Consider the following 21,006-nt stretch of genomic DNA (forward strand, 5'->3'; position numbering starts at 1 on the left):
GCAAATTATAAAGTTGTCTGATTAAAAGGATTGGAAAAACAATCAATTTATTGAAATTGGGGATTAGAATATTAAAAAATTTAAAATTAATTTTTAGCAAATCCTTCTCTCAAAAATTCCCCATTGCACAGATCTTTATCGCAGTATTTATATCTTTCAAAATTTCCAGATTTTTTTGTTTCCACAGGTGCTCCATCGCTAACACTCAGGCATCCTCTGTCATATTGACCTTGGTAGTCCGTGGGAAGAAGATAGCAGAGGTGGCCTAGAAAATTGGAAAAAAGTTAGNCCGTTCAGGAGGACGAGATCACATGGCCTAGAAAACTCCAGCAATTTTGCTTCCGCGGCCACAGAAAAATTGCTGGTTTTTCTACTTTCTGCATAAGGAAAAACCAGCAATTTGCTGAATTGTTTCTCACTGAATAACCCCATAAAGAAAATTTACAAAAATTCCTGAAATGAGAAAACTCCGAAAAATCGAAAAAATTAATTGGAAATTCAATTTTCTGATTTTTTTGCGAGATTTTAGAATTTTCAGTTGAAATTCGGAAATCCTGAAAAGTTGGAATTTCTGGAATTTCAGAATTTCTATATTTTCTTGAATTTGTCAAATTTCTTAATATCCTTTATTTTCAGGATTTTTAAAAATGTTGAATTTCTGAAAACTTGGAATTCCTGAAATTACACGCTTTCAAATTTCCTAGAATTTCAGAATTTTCGAATATCAGAAGTTTTGAATTTCTGAACTTCTGATCTTCTGAATTTCCAAATTTTCAGAAGTAGCCAAATTTCTGAATTTCTTCGATTTTCAGATTCTCCTGGGAATTCTGAAATTTTGGAAGTTCAGAATTTCATGATTTTCGAATCAAATTCGGAAACTTGGAATTCCGGAAATTATCCACTTTTCAAATTTTCTAGAATTCCAGAGTTTTCGAATTTATGAATTTTTCGATTCCTGAACTTCTGGATTTCTGAATTTCCCAATTTGCTTTTTTCCAGACCTCCCCAATTCAATACAAAGACGACGAAAACTACACCTACATGTACAAAAACGACATCTACGTCTACATGCAACATTTGGGTTACTATGATTTCTTCGGAGTGCCTGAAAACGATTTTATCAGCTCGTGTGTAGCATATTTTCTCAAAACCCACGAAATGAAATATAATGGAAATTGCGAATTGACAGAATTTGATCATGTGGAGTGGGAAGAAATTCAAGCGAAATTTCATAAATTTGTGAAGGAAGAAATGGAAAAAGGGATTGAAAGGGTGAAAGAGGCACCGACAACCATTCCAGACGTCTTCGAAACTGTAAAAGGGATTCTGCCTCCGTGCCCTCGGGATCCAGAATATTCGGATATTGCAGTACTGGTCCACAAGTTTGATGACAAATTTCCGTTGAAAGGAAACGAAGAAACATATGGAAATCTATTGCATTGGCTGGAAATTGTGATCAAAAAGCATGCAGAAATAATTGAACAATATGATTGTTGGTTCCTTCCGGATTCTGAGAAGACGCATTTTGATGCAAAACTTGTGCGGGTTTTTGAAAATGAGGAACGGGATTTTGTGATGGCTTACGAGACATTGCTCAGACATGACAATCAATCGGCTCATGACGGATTGAAGAAAGGGATTGAGAGCTCGTCGACACATAAAACCATCAGATATGAGGAAATGATCAAGAAGTATGGGGGTCAGGACTTGTTTAAGGTAAGATAAGAATCTAAGAATACATATAAGAATATAAGGATCTAAGAATCTCAGAATCTAATAATTTCTTAATTTCTTAATTTCTGAGTTTCGTATTCTCAGAATATCCCGTTTTGAATACCGGAATTTTGGAAACTCAGAACTTCACTTGAATTATAAGAATCTCCAAATTCAGATTCTCAGAATCTCAGAATCTAGACATCTTACAATTATAAAATTCCTAATTTCAATTTTTCCAGTTCGTCATCTGCTCGATCCCCCGAGCAGATCGTGCTCCGATCCCAATTCCAACTGTCAATGGAAAATACTGCTATTTTGCATCAGACGTCGTTATACTTGTTCTCCAGGACCTTATCACAATGACTGGACTCTTTCAACACGTCCACGCAGACAATTGGAACCTTGTCCATAAAATTTTCGATGACTTTGGCAAAGATTTATTCATAATGAATGAGGTATGTTATTCCGTGAAACATTACTTATTTTAGTTGAATGTTAGTTGAACTTTGAATTTCAAAAGAAAAATTATAGATTTAGTTGGATGAGGCTGTAAATTTCAAAGTAAATTAAACAATAATACATGGAGCTTTAATTTTGTAGTTGACAACTTTTTTAAAAATGTTCATCCAAATGAGATAAACTCAGTTAATTTCAGTCGGTCCCATTCTTCATTGACACTCTAAAAGTTGATCATCTCCGACAGACGCTTCCTTCCTATCTGCTCAACGTTTTTGGACCGGAATTACAAAAAATCAAGGGACTTCAAGATAAGCCAGTTTTTGAACCATGCACATGTGAGGAGATTATCAAATACCAGGGACTAGAAAAAGCAATGCCTGATCTCTCTGACTATAATCTACCGAAATTGGAATTGGTTTTTGAGACCGAGGCATGCGCTTATCAATCGATGGAGATTGTTCAGTTGAATGCTCTGTTGTCTAAGTATTTAGAAAAGGTGGGTTGGGCAAGGGTTGGGCTAGGGTTGGGCAAGGGTTGGGCTAGGGTTGGGCAAGTGTTGGGCAGGTGTTAGGCAAGTGAAGAAGAGTTCGGGTAGAGTTGGACAGTAACAAGACAACCTGTTATGTTTTGGTTGTCTTGGACATGGAAGTCTTGGACAAATATTACAAAAGTCATGGGCAAGCATGGTCAAGTCTAGGGCAAGGTATGGACAAGACCTGCCCATGGGTAGTCCAAGTTCCATGAATTATACTTTCAGCGGACTGGCAGACGGCTGACCATATCTTGCCCAAATTAATTCCAGACCAAGTGATGGACAAGCCTTGGGCAAGACTTGGGCAAGATTTGGGAAAGTCTCGAACAAGTCATACCCAAGACTTAATGAAGACTTGGTCGAGGCTTAAACAAGGCTTGGCCAAACCTTCGATAAAAGTTGGGCAAGACTTGGGCAAGACTAGGACAAATCTTGGGCGAAATTGCAATTTTTCAGCCCGCCTACTTCGTCCATACCCAAGGAGTGTGCAAAGGAGTTCCGATGACTTGCAGAATTTGTGTCAGAAAGGAGCACATGCAGAAAGCGGCGGTGGACCTCAGAGAAAAGTTTGCCAGCATTGTTCTTGAGTGCGTTTTTGAAGTGTTGTTTGGATTACTGTAGAAAATTGATTTCAGACACAAAAAGGTCAAGGAAGAGGCAGAGCGGGCAGCTGCTGAACAAGCTGAAAAAGCTGAGCAAGCAGGACAAGCGGCTCTGGAAAATCCCAACCAGCCGGGATCATCGGATCCGCCGAAACCGAAAGCTAAGCCTTGGAAAAAGGACAAGAAGAATAAGAAACAAGGACCGAATCAGGGGAAAAAGAAGAAATGACGAATTTTTTGGAATTATTTTTAACTATTTTTGAAATTTATATTCCATTTATTTTTGTAAATTTGCATATTATTTGAATATGGTATGTTAAAATGAAGATTTCGAAATGAAATTGGATTTTTTCTTAAAATAATTTGTTTTAAAAGGATTGGAATTGTCGATTTTCATTACTAAAAAAAAGTATTAAAACATGTATTGAAAATGAAAAGTAGTTGAAAAAAAGGGAAAAATTTAAAAAGTACAAAAAAGCAGAAGGAAAATTCAGAAATCTAATAATCTTCTTCCTCTTCCTCGGCGGCCTCAAGTTCCTGTTGGATTTCGTAATCCAACTTCTTGATGACCTTTTCGTAGATTGCTGGTGGTGGTGGAACACCTGGGAAGCATGGGAATGCGATCTTCTGGAAATAATTGGAGTTTTAGGATTTCGGGATTATGGGATTCTGAGATTTTGAAATTCTGGGGTTCTGAAATTTTAAGATTCAGAAGTTCTGGGATTTTGAGATTCCGAGAATCGGAAATTCTGAGATTCTGAGATTTTGAGATTCTGAGATTCTGAGATTCTGAAATTATAAGATCCCTGAATTTCTGAGATTCGGAAATTCGGAGATTACGAAACTCTAAGATTCTCAGATCCTGAGAAGGTTTTCAGATTCTGTAATTTAAAATTCTGGAAATCCCGATTTCTGGAAATCAGAACTTCAAAATTTCAAATTTCCAAGTTCGATTTTGAAATTTCAAGATTCAGAGATTCAAAATTTTGACACCTATTCGAAATTCTGACATTTTGAGATTCTAGAAATCTGAAATATTCTAGAACTTTGGTCTTATCAATATTTTCGTTATTTGAAATTTTAGAATTCCTAGATTCGAAATACTCCAACTCACATTCTCATACACTTGACGACGCTCCTTGAAGTTTCTTCTATCGATTTGTCTGTCGTATTTGGAAGCAACTTGGACCTTTGGCTGAAAAATATTTGTTGTGGATTTTTCAAAATCTTGTCACTTTGAAACTCTGAATTATCTCAATTTTTTACTCAAAACAAGTAACTTACTGGATGTCTTCCACCGGTATCATCTCCGCTGACTTGTCCATTCTTCGCATTGTTGGCACGAGCGACCTGACGAGATCTCTCGTTCAACTCCTTCAAATCGTACTCCTGTCTCTCGTGTCTCTTCTCTAAATCGTATTTCTGAGCCTCGAGCTTACAGATTCTTTGATGAAGCTCCTTGATCTTGGCCTTCATGTCGTTTGGAAGAATCGTGGAAGCCTCGGCAATGTTCTTGCGGATGCCTTGCATGAAGACAGTCTTCGCCTCTTCTTGCTGCTCTTTGGTCATTCCCATTTCTTGTTTAGCTTGGACAATGTTTCCGAAACGGTCACCAACACCAGCGGACTCCTCCTTCTTATTGATGACGAAGTTTCTGGAAGGATCCATTTTAGCTTTATGGTATTTGGTATTGTCTTCTTGCATAGCCACCGTTCCCACCATGTTCAGTACCCGGCAAAAGTAGATTATTCATGCTGTGTATTTGTTATCAGTGTAAAATAGTTTTTTTTTCGATATACTCCGAACTCTGATTTTCGAGAATTCCAAAAATCCAAATGTTGAAAATTCAAATAAAATTCTTTAACTTTCGTTAACTTTCGGTAACGGTAACTTGCCCAAAGCCTGAGACCCCATGCCAAAATCTAAGATTCTCACCTTCCTCCTTGTTGTCCAGCAGCGAAGCCACCTCCCATCATTTGGGCCTTCTTCAGCTTCTCCTCTTCCTTTCTCTTCTTCTCCTCCTCGGCACGAGCACGACGATCCTCTTCCTCCTTCTTACGCTTCTCCTCATCCAATCTCTTTTTTTCAGCAGCCTCCCGTTCCTCTTGCTCTCTGGCAAGACGACGTTGCTCTTGCTTCTCTTTCAACTTCTTCAGCTCCTCTTCTTCCTTTTCACGCTCCGAACGACGTGCCTTCTCGTAGTCGTCCAGTTTGGCTTGTTCGTCGTTCTCATGACGCTTCTTGGCGGCCAACATGGCCTTCTCGGCTTCATTCAGATTCTCACCGCTGCAAGAAAATAATTTTAAGGTTAATCGGAGATCGGGGAGGTGATATTTTTGTGTTTGAAGTGCATGAAAGCCGAAAAAAAGTGCGAATTGTGCAAATATTTGTTAATAGTTATCTCTTCATGGAGGTCTCTATGTTTCATAAAAATTTTTAAATTTAATAATTTTCAAAATTTTCAGAAATACAGAGATGTAAAAGTTTTGGAATATGAGAATTTCGGGATCTCAAAAACTTGAAGTTTGAAAATTCAGGAATCCGAAAATCCGTGAATCAAAAAAATCCGAGATTTTAGAATTTCGAGGATCTGGGGATCCGGGAATCAAAGGATCCAGGAATCTGAGAATCTAGGAATCCAGAAGTCCAGTGGTCCGGGATATTAGGATTGTGACAATCCAAGAATCTAGGAATGTTGGAATCTGGGAACCCAGGAATCTAGGAACTCAGGTATACAAAATCTAAATTCATAATCCCAAGAATCCTGGAATTCAGAATCCATGGATGCTGTAATCATATCACTAAAAGTTTTTCTAGATAGGAAAGAAGAAAAATAGAAGTACTCGAAAGTGACAGGAGCGTGCGAAGCGGCAGCCGGCGTGGCTGGACCACCGGTGTCGATAGAAGCTCTTTTGAACCTCTCTTCCTCGGCCTCCTCGGCAGCATCCTCCTCCTCGGCTTCGGCCTCTTCGACCTCTTCGACCTCCTCCTCTTCTACCTCCTCGTCTTCGTACTCAGAGCTGAAAATTGGAGAATTTGGAGATCGAGAATATGGAAATTTAAATTTTTTTGAATATCGGAACCTAGGAATCCGAGAATTCAAGAAACCCTGAGTCTAAGAGCCTGAGAATTCAGGAGTTTAGGGATTCCGGGAATCTGGAAATCCAGGTTCTAGGAATTCAGGAATCTAGAAACTCAGGAATCGGGGAATCCACGTATTCAGGAATTCCAGCAGTCTAGGAATCCGGGAATCCAGGAGTTCAAGAATTTTAAAGTTCAGGAGTCTAGGGATCCGAGAACTTAGGAATAAGAGTACCTGGAAATCCGGGAACCTAGGAAATTCAAGAATCCCTGAATTCAAAATTCTAGATATCTTGGGAATTCAGGAATCCAAAATTCCAGATAGCTAGAGACCTTGGAACATATGAATCCAGGAATCTAGGAGTTCTGGAATCACAGAATCCAGAAGTCTAGGGATCCGGGAATTCAGGAAACTGGGAATTTAGGAATCCAGAAACTGGAAAATCCTGAATGCAGGAATCCAAAAATTGAGGAATCTAGGATCTCCGGGAAACTAGAAACACAGGAATTCAAACATCCAGGAATCCAGTATCTTAGAATCCAAACTTCCAAGAATCCAGGAATTCAAGATTCTAGGAACTCAAAAAATTCAAAATTTTAAAATTTCTACTCACTATTCCTCGTCAGACATGATTCTTCAAGCTTGGCAGTTGACTTACCCTGAAAAAATAGTTTCTTTCAATTTTAAGAAAATTCGAAAATTCGAAAAAAAATCGAAAAAAAAGATTAGAATTTCTGTAAAAAATCGGTGGAAAATTCTAAAAATGTGGACAATGCTAAAAATCTTAGAATTTACAAAAAAGATTAACAAGCTTCAGAATATATCATTAGAAAAAATATGGTATAACAATTTAAACATTAAAAAACGGTCAAAAATTACATTATAAAAATTTCGGGAAAAGTCTTGGACATATCTGAAATGTGTGTCAGCAAATCAGCAACAATTAAAAAATCTACTCCCCCCCGAAAAAAAAGAAGCTCTCGACTAGTACCAAGTACCAGGAAAAAGAAAAGGAGCTCAAAACCAAGAGCAAGAAAAAAGTAACAAGAACTAAGCACACAATATATCCAACCAAGAGGAGCAAAAGTGTTACATACACAGTGTCTTTCCGAAGAGTTTACCTCCTCTTTTTCCGAGGATTCCAAGTAGGTGGATCTTCTTGAGAAAACGGGGGGCGTACTATGTGTACACTTAAAATAATATGGGATAAAGAGAGAGCAATAAGAAGAGCATCATATCCTGGCAAATCGCGCACTGTGCGGCGGAGAATCCTCTTGAGAGCTACTTGTGTCTACAACCTTGTCGAGCCATTGATCGCTGATGTGTAGGGGGGAGAAGAGAAAATGGGATGTAGAAATTGTGAGTAACATTTAATGAAAAAGTTTCAGATGGAAAAGGACCAATTCAAAATAAAGTTATGTTCCATTTCCGAAAATTCGAAAATTCTGAATGAAATTTTGAATTCCGGGATTTCGTCATACGAAAACAGTTATTTTTCAGAATATCCCGAAATTCTGATGATCGAAAATTCGAAAATTTATTCCGGAATTTCAAAACTCTATTCAGGAAATTTTTTTCCATAAGTCAGTCCCAAAAGTTTTTTATTATGTGGTATATTCTGTTTATTTTCAGCCTTTTTGAACCTAATCCGATCATAACGTAACTCAAAATGGACCGTTACCAATGGAAAATGAACATATCGACTTAGAAAAAAATTTTCTGGAGATTCTGAAAGCTAAACAAAAATCGAGTGAGAGGATCTCAAGTTTTGATGTGGATGAGGATTTCATAATATTCATAAATCCCAGCATTCAGGAATCTTAGGATCCAGGAATCCATGAATCCATGAATCCAAGAATCCAAGATTCTAGGGATCCGAGAATTCAGATATGTAGAATCACAGAAATGTAGAAATTCAAAAACCCAGCAATCTTGGAATTCGGAAATTTGGGAATCTGGGAGTTCAAAAACCAAAAATTTTAAAAATTTGAAATAGTGGGACGAACATGAAGCGTCTTGGTGAATCTAAAAACACCAGGAGTCTGGAAATCTCGAAAAGTGGGGTTTATTCGGTACTTCATAATGAATGTGCAGGCCATGTGAATTTTGTAATACAAAATAAACAAAACGGGATTGTCGGTTTGAGATCTCTCTATGGGTTGTACTCGATGGGCAAGTTCTTGTGACGGACCATTCCGTCTCCCTGGAACCATTCACGACGGAACTGCTTGGCGGCACCATCCGGTGTGTTGGTCCACTCGACGGTGATACGGTCGTTGTTTGTGTCCTGGAAGAAGATTTTTAAAGGAAATGTTTGGAAAATGGATAAGTTTTCAGAAGTTTGAACCGCGCGCGAACGCGGACCGTCCGTAACGGATTGTTCGCGAATCACCTGTGGAGAACAAGTTTTGAAAAATTTAGTTTTTGAGAGACAATGGCAATTCATGAAGTTTCGAAAATTCAGAACATTGAATATTCGAGAAATAAAAAAAATCAGGAAATATTTCAAGCTTTTGAGGTTTCAGAATTTTCAGAAAATACAAATGTTTGCAGTTCGGAATCCAGAAAGTTCAAAAAACTAGTTTTTGGGATCTTTGCAAGTTCTGAACATTTGAAATTCCGTTCCCAAAATGTGCCGGAAATTAGCATTGATATGAAAAATGTACCAATTAAACTCTTATCTCTTTTGGTTGGATTTGTACGAAAAAGTTGTCAACTACAAAAATGGAGCTCTTTTTTGTTGAGTATACTCGGCAATTTTTAGAGAATTCTGAAGATCCTAGACCTGTTTTTCAGGACTTCCAAGTTTTCTGTTTTTCGCGGAAAAAGTGGAAATAGTTTTCGTTCTCCTAAAATTTTCATCCAGTATTCGGCAAGTTTTAGACAACAAAAAAAACATAATTTTCGATTCCCCTACAAAGATCAGTTCTAAAGTTCCTTGATTCTTAAATTACTCTCCTTAAACCGTTCCAAATCACAAAGTACCCTTGAATTCCTATAAAATGACCCTGTGTCATCGTTTTCTTGTTCTTCTCTTCTTCCCAAAAGGTGACTACTTAACCGGTTTCTCTGCGTCGCTCCGATTCTCTCACTCTCTCATCTCTTCGTTTTCTCGTTCATCCGTAACATCGCCAGCCAAACAGTCATCCCGAAGTGTTTGAATGTGTGTTTTTCGTGTTTTATTTAAAAAATGCAGGTTTTTTTGAATATTTTTGAAAAGTCAAGGTTTTTTGTGTTTTCTTTAAAACGCAGTACATTTTTTTCTGAAAAGACACAGTTTTTCGTATTTTGTATAATTGCCGATGCGCGGCTTTATGAGTTGAGCGGGGCCATTCAATTTGTTCTGATTTTCATCTACTTTCAAATGTTTCGAGTAGTCGGTTAGAATTTTTTACGACCTTTATGAAAAATATGTTTGTTAAAATTTTATATTTTTCGTGAATTTTTTCGTGAATTTTTTTTAGGTTATGAAAGTACTTTTAACAGTTAATGGGATTTACTTTTCAACAATTGAATAATCAATTGGGCTGGGAGAAATGTGACAGGAGTTTTTTTGAATATATAATGGCAAACTAGTTATATTAAAAATGTACGGGTCTGTTGAGAAGTTAGAAAATGCATAAATTCGAAAAAAAAATAGAAAAAATTTTTTCCCAACTTCTTCAAATTGAATTTAAAAATTCAATTTTTTGACAACTAAATGATTCTACTTCTCCATCAACCAGTTTTGACCCATTCCCCGTTCCTTTTCTTGTTTCTTCTTCCCATTTTTTGACTGTTTTGATAAAAGATCAACTTTCTCTTTTTCTCTATTTCTCTCATTTCTCTCCACTTCACTGATGACTCACAACTTCCTCATTATCTATTTGTCTTGACAGACTATCAGTAATTTTTTAAAATAGAAATCTATAAAACTATTATGAAATTGAATCTGAACATTTTTGATCATTTTTGCTTCCTTTAAACCGGAAAAGCAGTCCTAAATGGCTGGTTTTTCTTTGAATCTCTCAAAACGAGTTTTTGACTTTCTGAAGTTTTTTTTTTGAACTCTGAAAATATGAATTCTTAAAAAAAAGATTGGAAAGTCAGAATTTCGAAAGTTCGGAAATCCGGAAATTCGGAAATGTGGACAGTCGTGAATACAGAAATTTAGAATTTCGAAAATTCGGAAATTCAGAAATTCAGAAATTCAGTGAAATCCATTTTTCCACTTTTGAATTTTCAAGATTATGAAAATCAGAAACTTGAAAAACTTATTTCTTACTTTTCAAGTTATCAACATTCTGAATATCTCAATTTCGGAACTATTTTTTTTCCGAAATTACCAAAATTTTGAGTTTCTGAATTAAACATTTCTTAAGCTCTGAGTTTCCAAATTTGCTAGTATAGGCCCTTCAACAACTTTTTTCAATTTTTGTATATTTTCAGCTTATTCTTCAAATTCCAATTTTTTTCAGGAATGCGACCAATTGTTCTTCTCCTTTTTCCAATTTTTTCGTTATCAATTCCACTGGGAAAACAAACGGGATATGATGATGCAGAAGCCAGAAGACTTGTAAAATTGGCGGCAGCTGCTTATGGTGATAAGCACGCTACTTGTATCAATAAGTGATTTTTTGAAATTGTTGAAAAAAATCTAAACTTTCTGAAAATGTTGAAGTTACCAAATTTGTCTAAATCTAAAATTTTCGGAAACAAATGTCTGAACAAATCTAGAACTCTTTTGAAAATCTAAACATGCTAAAATTAAATTTTTTTTATTGCAGAGCCTTCCCAAATGGAGAAAATTTTCACATTGAAAATATGGAGCAAAAGAGTTGCGACCACTTGGATAGTACCTGTGCAGCCTACGCTGGTAAGTTTGAGCATGTATATCTCTTTTCCTATGACAGACATCAAAAAGTAGTCAACTGATAAAATGTTTATCATAATATCAGCAATGTTTTATCAGTTTATCATTTCTTGATCCCTATAACAGGTATCGAGATAATTAGGCTCAAAGCTACTGATAATCCAAAAAAAAACAATTTTCAGTGGTTTCTGAGCACGCAAAACGGATAATTGTGGTTTTTCGAGGGACCAAATCGAAATCTCAATTATTTTTGGAGGGATGGCAATCTGTTCATCAAGGAATCGACTTTTTCGATATGGGAGATGTGAATCGATATTTCTTGAATGCTCATTTAGTATTATGGCCGGAAATTGAGAAAGTGATAACCAATCCAAGATGGGTGGTAAGTTTTGATCTTAATTTTTTTAATTTCTGTAAGATTTCTGTGAGAGATCAACTGATAAAACATTTTTCATATTATCAAAAACATATTTGTAGATTGCAGATTTTTGATATCTCCTACAGAAATTTAGATAACTGAGCTACAGTACCGGTCAATAAGATTTAAAAAAACCTATTTTTCAGTTGATTTTGACGATTTTCAAGAGTCTACAGCTTGGCTGTCAAGTGCTCAATCACTTTAAAAATGTCGAGTGGTGTGAAAAATACCTAGATTGAAAACTTTGCATTCATGGATTTTCATAAAAATTCCTAGTTTACCATGCCGATATCTTGAGTATACGATAGGTATATGAAAAAAGTGAATGTCCTTCAGAAAACGGCAAAAGCTGTAAAATTAGGGAAATTCAAGAAATTCTGTGAATGAGAAATTTTCAGTCTAGGTCTGTTTTACACGCTTCAAGATTTAAAAAATGATCGGAAGCTTGACAGCCAACCTCCAGACTTCTAGAAACTATCAAAATCAACTGAAAAATACGTTTTTGTATATCTTACTGACCGGTACTGCATATGCATCCCTTCCTTCAAAGTTTCCATGGAAACAAACAAAACCTTTTTTCAGGACTACGAAATCACATTCACCGGTCATTCCCTAGGCGGCGCACTCGCTGCTCTCGCGGCCGCCCGTACCGCAAAACAAGGCTATCGACCTGGATCAATGATAAAAACCTACACATTCGGTCAGCCACGTGTCGGCACCCGACTCTTCGCTCGAAACTTTGATGCTCTCCTCCCAAACACTTATCGCGTTGTCTTCCGAAGAGATATTGTCCCTCATATGCCGGCGTGTCATAAGAATCAAACATTTATTTCGGAGCATGAAGGCGGAGCCAAGCCGTGTCATGCTGATCATTTGGATTATTATCATCATGGAACGGAGATTTGGTATCCAGATGAAATGAGCCCTGGGGCACATTATGTCGAGTGTTTGGGAGCACCGAAAAATGAAGATTTCGCATGTTCGGATAGAATCAAGTTCTTCATTGATCAGTCGGAAAGTTATACTTGGGATCATCGACATTATTTTGCTGTTAAGGTAAGAACCTCAATAATGGTCTCTCCAAGTTTGATCCTTGTTTCCTAGGATTTTTTTTTAATAAACTCAATATCCTCAAAAATCCACAATTACAAAATTTCCGCAAATTTCCTTGTTAGTTCGAAAGAAATCCAAAAATTCGGAGATCTATAAAAATGATATATAAAAATCCAAGAGGTTTTAAGTAGAAAAAAAACATTTAAAAATTCTGAAAATCTCAAAATATTCTGAGCATTCCAAATAAAAAAATACTAATAAATTATATTCAAAATCTCTTCTAGTGCTAAATACAATTACCGTAAACACTCTATAGAAGGCCACCCAACCCATCAACTTTGAGCTCACATATCTCGCGTCCAGTGGAAGATATTGAAAAGTGGTTAACAGATAAAATGTTTATCATAAAATTAGAAACATTTTGTTTATTGATAAAATTTTGATATCTTTTACAGGAACCACGATATGGTAGTTCAAAGTTGAAAGCTAAGGGGTCTATTAGAGTGTTTATGGTAACTCTAAATTTTCAAATCCTGAAAATTTTGAAAATGCTCAATAAGCTAAAAATGCGAGAAACGCTGAAAAACTTTAAAAATTCTGAAAATTCCCCAAATTCCGTTTTTCTGACCTGTCACTTTTTTATTGTGTACACTTCACACCCAATTTTTAGATTTTATGCATTTTTTACAACTTTCTGATATCAAAAAAAATGATCCAAAACACCCCATTTTATGCACTTTTAAACCAATTCTTTACTATTAACAATCACCAAATTCTGTGTGTGTGTGTGTGTCCGGTGTTCCCGGTTCCGGGACCCTAGCGAAGTCACCACTGGACCAAATTTTCCCAAATTTTCGCAGATAACCCGAAATAGCAGCGAGATGATGCCCGTCTATTTTGATTTGTGAAATTTTGCTTCTGACGTCTTCTGGAGACGTTTTTCTATTTCTACAGTACGTCTTCAGAAATTATATTTACGTCATTCCCGCTCAACTCCACTATTTTTTTCTTATCCAAATTATATCAGACAAAAAGACGATTTTGTGCGAATATTGGTTCAGTCTGAGTTCTGAAGATTTGAAAGGAAGAAAAAATTATGATAAGAAATTTGAAAAAAAGACAAGCTCCCTTAAAGACCAATACAAACGCCTTTAATGCAGTCTTTGAATTTATTAGGCTTTAAGTTTTAAGAAATCGAAATATTTCGAACTTTAAGAAATCAAAATCTTTCAGTGTTTTTGAATTTCCAAACTTTGCAAATTTTTTAAATGCTGAAACTATAGAAACCTGGATCTTTGAAATAATAAGTTTCCAAATTCCAAAATATGTAAATTTTAGGATTCCCAATTTCTGAGTACTCGAGCACTTCATTTCCAAATATTTGATCACCTGAATTTCTGAGTTTTTGAATTTCGGAAAATCCTAATTTCGAAATTCGGAAATTCAAAAAATCTCAAATATTTATCATTTTGAAAATAACAACAAATTAGGAATTCATGAATGCTGAAATGCAGAAATTCGAAAACTCGGAAATTCGCGAAATTCGAGAATTCTGAAGTTCAGAAAGGCAGAATCTCAAAAAAAAAAATCAGAAACCCAGAAATTCAGAAATTAAGAGTCTCAAAAACTAAAATTTCTTAAAGGGGGACTCCGACCAAAAATTTGTATTGCATTAAAATGTTTCCAAAAATATGTATGTTCCTAATATCATGGCGAAAAATTTCGAAAAAAAATCCTAAATCCCCGAAAAACGGTGTTGAAAAAACATTTCAGAAAATCCAAATTTGGTGAATCGGAAATACGAAAAACCGAAAATCGAAACTTCAGAATCCCAAAAAAAATCAGAATTTCAGAATTTCAGAATTTCAGAACTTCAGAAACTCAGAAATTTGGAATTTCAAAAAATCAGAATTTCTGAATCATGAATCCCTCAATGTCAAAATTTCTGGATTGCCGAATTTCTGATTTCTTGAAATTCTGAATTTCTGAACTTCCGAATTACTCAATTTCTCAATTTTTCAGTTTCTCAATTTCTCGATCTCTGAACTACTGAATTTCTGAACTTCCCAAGTTTCAAAATTTCTTAATTTTCAAATTTGTGAGCATAGGCCCTAAAAAATAGCCTCCGTAAAAGTGACGGAACCATTTTATAAGATTGCGGGTATCGTAAGCGAGGGCCAGGAGGTTTAGCCCCGAAGGGGCGTAAACCGACTGGTTTTTGATAAGAAAAAAATTCCAAAAATAACACTTTTTCCAGGTACCTCCCTATGGAAAAACCGGATGTGATGATACGATGCCAGAAGGAAAACCATCAGTTTTTGAGAATGTTGTGAAACGATTGAACGTTTTGACAAGGACTTTTGGCTTGGATTGACCCCCGAAAATTTTTTGAATCAAAATTTAAAATTTTGAATTCACTGACCCCAAATAGTGAAGCTTGAAACGAGTGCGACCGACCAAAAATAAATATTTACATTTATTAGAAAATCTCAAGAAAATTCAAAAGTAAAAAATATATTAAAATAAGGACTTTCAAAAAATATGAAATACTTCAAGTTTTCCTCCTAGTCGAATAAAAAAATTCAAATATTCAAATTTCAATCTTTCTTCTCATTCGGATCCTTCTCCTTGAACACCCACGGACTTTCCACTTTTTGTCCCATCAACTCGGCTGCCTTCGCTTTCTCCAGATCCTTCCGATGTTGCTGTCTCATTTCACTTTGATCTACACGATGACCGGCGGCTAGTCTGAAAAATTGGAATTTCAGAATTTCATAGTTTCAGAATTCCAACCTCATCAACGCTCTCGGCAATTCATTCTCCAGTCGTCCATAATTTGCCTCAACCATCTGGTCCATTAATGCCTTTCCTTTAGTTTCTGGTTGGAAGAAGAATCCGACGAAGATTGTTAAAACGATCATTGCCTCTGGTATCACAAATGCTCCTGTTGGCCAGTTGGAAGTTAGCAGAGGCTTCAAAATCACAAATCCGATGATGGCTCCGATGTGTCTGGAAGATAGACAAGTATTGGGCAGGTTATACAAGTTTTGGAATGATTTGGGGGAGCAACAGGCAAGTGTTGTACAAGGTGGGAGATGAGGGCAAGTTTGAAACCGATCTTGGGCAAGCGTAAAACAAGACTTGGGCGAATTTCTGAATAAGAATAAGGAGGAAGCTTTGAGCAGGCCATGGACACAAGTTGGGCACATTTTGGCAAAAAATAAGCTCCAGGCATTGCTAAGGGCAAGCCTAGTTTTGGTGCCGTGATAAGGGCAAGCTTGGAAAATGGCTTGGGCAAGTTTCAATATGTTTTGGGCAAGGTATGACCATGTTTTGGGCACTTTTGGACCAAGTTTTTGGCAAGTTTCACGCACGTTTTGGACAGGTGGCATGAACTGGAGGCACGCAAAAAACAAGTTCGGACAAGGAGCCGTGCTAAGGACAAGCTTTGGACAAGCTTTGGGCAAAAAATTCTTGAAAAAGAAGCTTCTGACATGAATGTGCCCAATGTTGCCCAATGCTTGCCCAAACATGCCCAAATTTGCCCAATATGCAAATAACCTTTGGGCAAGACTCGGGCAAATCTACATTTGAAAACTTACCTAAACGAGTGCAAGAATCCAAAAGCAATACATCTGATGACAGTAGGATAACGTTGAGTGGTGATTTGAACAATATTGATCCAGAAGATACAATCATTGATCATTGTCGCAATAATAACGAGAATAGTGACTGGTTTAGAGTCATATGTACATGTTCCAGTTGCCACTAAAGCAATGATGACACCGAAGAGAATTCCCTCGATTACTAGGGATCCGAGATATTGGATTTTACGCCCGAAACTTGGGACCATCAAATCAAAAATCACAATGATAATTGGAACAAACAATCGGAACACTCCGTCGAGGAAGGTGAACATGATGGCCGAGTCTGGAGAGTTTTGGAATGTTGAAATAATGGAAAATGTGATTTTTAAGTGAGCTACGCGGTCGACTACGTCTGAGCTTGCGACAGCGTAGAAAAAAATTTTGACAGCATAGCCCAAAATTTTGACAGCATAGCTCGAACTATCGATGGGCTATAGTTTGAGCTATCTACCACATAGCTCAAACTATAGACCGCGTAGCTCGAAATATCGACTGTGTAGCTCTTACCATGAAGTCCTGTAACTGTGAAAAGGTAGGTGTTAGAAACCATGGCGTAGGTGAGGACGGAAATGATTTGAAGGCACGATTGCTTGGCGAGACGCTTGGTGCTGAAAAGTAGAAATATGAAAATTACATAATTAAGATTTTTAAAATACCAGGATTTCCGAAACTTGCACTGTCAATAAAAGTGAAAATTCAGAAATTCGAAACTTCAGAAAAATGAAAAACGAACCTGAACAAATGATAGAACCAATAGAAACCCTGTTTCTCCTGTTTATGAATTGCCGAAATGTCCTTTGTTGTGAATCTAGCCTTCGTGTTATTCCATCTCTGATGTGCAATATCATTCAGAACATCACATGCCTGACTGAGCTCATTTCTCGCAATTAACCATCTCGGAGATTCTAAGAACAACATGAAGCCAATAGCCAATGGTGAAGAAACCAAGTTGAGGAACACAAAATACACTTGCCATCCTTTCGTCAAAAATGCGATTAATGCAGATGTCATATAAGCAATCGGCCATTGGAATGCGTTAACCATAATCACTCGATACTTATTCGATGTGAATTCTACCATCATGGTTAGTGATGTCGTTTCAATGACTCCGTAAATAAAACAATTGACACCTTGAATCGCAGCAAATGCTATCCAAGATCTAGCTGCTGTACACATCATTGAGGTGATAATGATGAGAAGTTCTCCAGTGAAGAAAATCGTTTGTCGTCCGAAATGATCTCCCATATGACCCCCGATGATGCTGCCGATGAGCTGAAAATGTTGAAATTTTAGATGAAAGTTATTTTCAGGGCATGCTTGAAAATTGGCTAAAAACTTGGCTGAAAACAGCGCGGGTCCTACCATAACTTCCGTCAGGTACAATACTTTTCGCCCACATAAATACCGTAAGCACTATAATAGAACGCCATCCGAATTGTCAAATTCGAGCCTATGTATCTCATTTTCTGTGGAAGATATCAAAAAGTAGTTAGCAAATAAAATGTTGCTGATATCATGATAAACTTTTCATTAGTTGACAATTTTTTGATATCTTTCAAAAGGAGTGAGATTAATAGGTTCAAAGTGGACGGTCTGGATGGCGTTCTATTAGAGTGTTCACGGTAAGATATAAAGGAACTCAAGAAGTCCTACAAAATGAGACTATTTGAATTATTGTATCTTGTCCATGAACAAAGTTGCAAGACCCCTAGTACAAGCCAAAAAGATTTAACGCGTAGCTCAGCCGGTTTCTGACTTGTAACTTTATTTATAGACAAAAAAGCAGTAATCCAATTAGAACCGTTTCAAAGTACTTGTCAAATTCTATGATATCTGATTGGTCTAAAAAATTTTCAATTTTCAGACCACTTTGGAATTTTTGGAATTTTTTTTTGATTTTCCTAATTGTCGCTTTTTTGAAGTTTGGGTTTTTTTTTTCTTTCTTTTCCTAATTTTGGAACTTTGTTTTTTTTTTCCAAATTTTGGAACTTTGTTTTTTTTTTTTTTTCCTAATTTTGGAACTTTGAGATTTTCGAAACAAGAATATAAGTTTTTCGTTCAAATTTTCAAAAAACAGCAGTTCTGAGAATCATAAATCGAATTCTGAAAATCAGAAAATCGAAAATTCAGATATTTCGAGGTTCGAAGATTCCGAGATTCTGAGATTTTGAGATTCTGAAATTCGAAAATTCTGAGATTCCGAAATTAGGAAATTCGGTTTCTTTTTTCTTTTTTTCAGGATTTTTTGTCGTTGTTGTTTCTACAAAACTTTCAAAAAATTTCAAACTACCGCTCACCGACGATCCAGCCATGATCACTTCAATATACTCGACCTTATCACTATCATCACAAATCAATTGAAATTGTCCGACGATTGAGAAAAATTCCAGATTTTGTTTCTGCAATAGTTTTATTTTCTGACTGTGAGAAAATAAATAAAAATCAAAACTTCTTTTCAAAAATTAAGAAATTCCAGACTTCAATTTCCAAAAAAACGCAAAATTTTTTGAATTTAATTTTAAGGAATCTAATTTTTCCAGAAAATTCTCCTCAAAAAACCTACAATCGGAGTCAAACTTTGGCAATTTTTCTTGATAAAATCGCATGTTGAATCATTGGTTGGGGCGGTGACTGAAAGTTTTTGAATTGGCGGAAAATTTGAATTTCCAAAAAAGAACTAACTTGTCTGGGTCATATTATTGGAAAGTGTACAATTCCAATCCGGTTCAAAAGAACCGAGCACATGCATAAATGTGGAATTTCCTGAAAATTTGTTTTTTTGAAAATTTTCAAAAATTTCTCGGAATTCGGATTACTGAATTCCTGAATGAATTAATTTCTAAAGTTCTGAATGTCTGAATTTCTGAGTTCCCGAATTTTTAAATCTTCGAATGTTCTAAAATATCTTATTCCAAACCAAAACTCAAAAGTTTCGCCCACTTTTTACGTCGAAACATATTTTTATCAACTCTTAAATTTTAAGATTTTTGTTTTTCTTTCTGTGGTTTCAACTTAAAGTCTTAAGACACCTATCGTCATTTCCTATTTGTCTACGCCAAACTTTTTTTTTGAAAAATTGAAATTATTAAAATTGAACTTTTCTGAAAGTCTTGAAATTTCAAAATTATCCAGTATTTGATTTTTTCTGAATTTTCCAACATTCCTGAAATATCGGATTTTCTGGAATTTTCGAATTTCCGGTGATCTGAATTTTGTAAAATTTTCATTGTTTATTGGACTTCCCGGAAATTCAGAAATAACAAAAAATCCAAATTTTGAATATGAAATTTTAGGAATTTCAGGAATTTTCATTCAAAAAGTCAGTTTTGTTGAGTCATTCTATTGAACTTGTTCCGATTATTTTTTTAAATTCCTTTGAAAATATTCCAAAATTCAGAAATTCAGAAACTCCGAAATTCGGAAATTCGGAAGTTTGAAAGTTCAGAAACTTACAATTAGAAATTTAAAAAAAAGAGAAGTTCCAGAAAAGCTTACAATTCATGAATTGTAAATTTTCGAAATGTCTAGAATACCAGAAAATTAATGAAACTTTTTAACTTTTGAAATCCCGGGACTTTTTTCAAAAATTTAGGAATTTCAGAAATTTAAGAAAATTCGAAGATCTGGAAGTTCAAAAACTCTTTCAGAAAGCCAGGTTGAAACAAAAATTGCGTAGCCAAATAGGAATGAAAATGTCCAACCCTGTTGGCCGGATCTTTTAAAATCGAAAAATCTCTAAAATCTCAAACTCACCAGCCCATTCAATCGACGCATAAAGAATGACAATGAAGCAAAAAATTTGATAGGGTCCGAATGCGTTGACCTTCTGGAGCACTTCTTCGAAATTCGTATAGAACACCACCTCCTTTTTCTCTTTCCTCTTTTTCGCAAACGTCGGTCGTCTGCCATTTTCATCGTCATTTTCATCAGAGAATACCGTATTTTTTCGAACTTTTTTTGGCAATTTTTGAATATGGTTTAACTCCATTTTTGCAAAATAGAAAAAGAGTAAAAATGATCTTGTTAGAAAAGTGTTGTGGTGATAGTTGCCAAACTTTTCTTTACGGATTAAAAGAATTAAAGTATTATACAATTTTGTGTCGTCAGTACTGATTAAAATGTCAAAATACTCACACTTGAACAACCCGGCTCTCGTCGTCGTCTGACATGTTTTATGGTCCCAAATTCCCTAGAAAAAATCAATGGAAAAACCGGAACCAAAAAATAAGTGTCTAAAACTGAAAATCGAAAAAATGCTCGTAAAAGTTTTTGTACATGTTATCATTTTCTTTCCCTCTTCTCCTTCTCTATCGTTGTCTTTTTTGGTGTCGGTTGGTTGGCAAATGCAATTTGCTGCCAATTGATAAAAGAGCCATTCAGCCAACCACGCTGTAAATTTTCAAATGCGTAATATATAATGTATAGGTGTGTGCATCTGAACTGTGTGAAATTATCGTTTTAAGAAAATGGCTCATTAGAGGCTTTTGGGACAAGGGAACATCCATTAAAAAATTTTTGAATTTCCGAAAATCTGAAAACTAGATGGAAGTTCAAATTTAGCGCTTTGAGAGCTTTAAAATGAGCATAAACACGACTAGGTTCCGCCCATTTTAGTTTTCCAGTTTAAAGGCGCACAGGGGTCCAG

At 35.9% G+C, this 21,006-nt stretch overlaps 5 protein-coding genes across 5 annotated transcripts in view; 2 read left to right on the forward strand and 3 right to left on the reverse strand.

Annotated features, from left to right (window-relative positions):
• Positions 1-3,538, forward strand: part of CBG12138 — a gene marked incomplete at both ends in the record, with an annotated part of 4,042 nt that extends 504 nt beyond the window's left edge. The window contains 5 exons of the mRNA XM_002636171.1: positions 1,000-1,716; positions 1,956-2,171; positions 2,372-2,671; positions 3,164-3,294; positions 3,343-3,538. Coding sequence (XP_002636217.1) covers positions 1,000-1,716; positions 1,956-2,171; positions 2,372-2,671; positions 3,164-3,294; positions 3,343-3,538 — 1,560 coding nt within the window. The remainder of the gene's footprint in view (positions 1-999; positions 1,717-1,955; positions 2,172-2,371; positions 2,672-3,163; positions 3,295-3,342) is intronic.
• Positions 3,539-3,807: 269 nt separating this feature from the next.
• On the reverse strand, positions 3,808-7,021 carry Cbr-tnt-4 (the record flags this gene model as incomplete). Its single annotated transcript, XM_045237033.1, has 5 exons — positions 3,808-3,911; positions 4,420-4,504; positions 4,594-4,963; positions 5,245-5,595; positions 7,005-7,021. The coding sequence occupies 5 exons, from the start codon at positions 7,019-7,021 to the stop codon at positions 3,808-3,810; spliced, it is 927 nt and encodes a 308-aa protein (XP_045094768.1).
• Positions 7,022-8,543: 1,522 nt separating this feature from the next.
• On the reverse strand, positions 8,544-9,538 carry CBG12140 (the record flags this gene model as incomplete). The annotated part of the gene is made up of 2 exons (XM_002636173.1): positions 8,544-8,678; positions 9,533-9,538. 2 exons carry the CDS (start codon positions 9,536-9,538, stop codon positions 8,544-8,546), a joined length of 141 nt encoding a protein of 46 aa, XP_002636219.1.
• Positions 9,539-10,850: 1,312 nt separating this feature from the next.
• On the forward strand, positions 10,851-15,088 carry CBG12141 (the record flags this gene model as incomplete). Its single annotated transcript, XM_045237034.1, has 5 exons — positions 10,851-10,999; positions 11,158-11,231; positions 11,426-11,622; positions 12,244-12,717; positions 14,972-15,088. The coding sequence occupies 5 exons, from the start codon at positions 10,851-10,853 to the stop codon at positions 15,086-15,088; spliced, it is 1,011 nt and encodes a 336-aa protein (XP_045094769.1).
• A 223-nt stretch (positions 15,089-15,311) lies between these two features.
• Positions 15,312-20,349, reverse strand: CBG12142 (the record flags this gene model as incomplete). Its single annotated transcript, XM_045237035.1, has 8 exons — positions 15,312-15,462; positions 15,508-15,723; positions 16,317-16,644; positions 16,869-16,969; positions 17,095-17,633; positions 18,659-18,760; positions 18,925-18,992; positions 20,115-20,349. The coding sequence occupies 8 exons, from the start codon at positions 20,347-20,349 to the stop codon at positions 15,312-15,314; spliced, it is 1,740 nt and encodes a 579-aa protein (XP_045094770.1).
• Positions 20,350-21,006: the final 657 nt, after the last annotated feature.

The sequence above is a fragment of the Caenorhabditis briggsae genome (assembly GCF_000004555.2).
Source record: "Caenorhabditis briggsae complete genome, chrV, whole genome shotgun sequence".
In the NCBI taxonomy this organism is placed as follows: Eukaryota; Metazoa; Nematoda; class Chromadorea; order Rhabditida; family Rhabditidae; genus Caenorhabditis; species Caenorhabditis briggsae.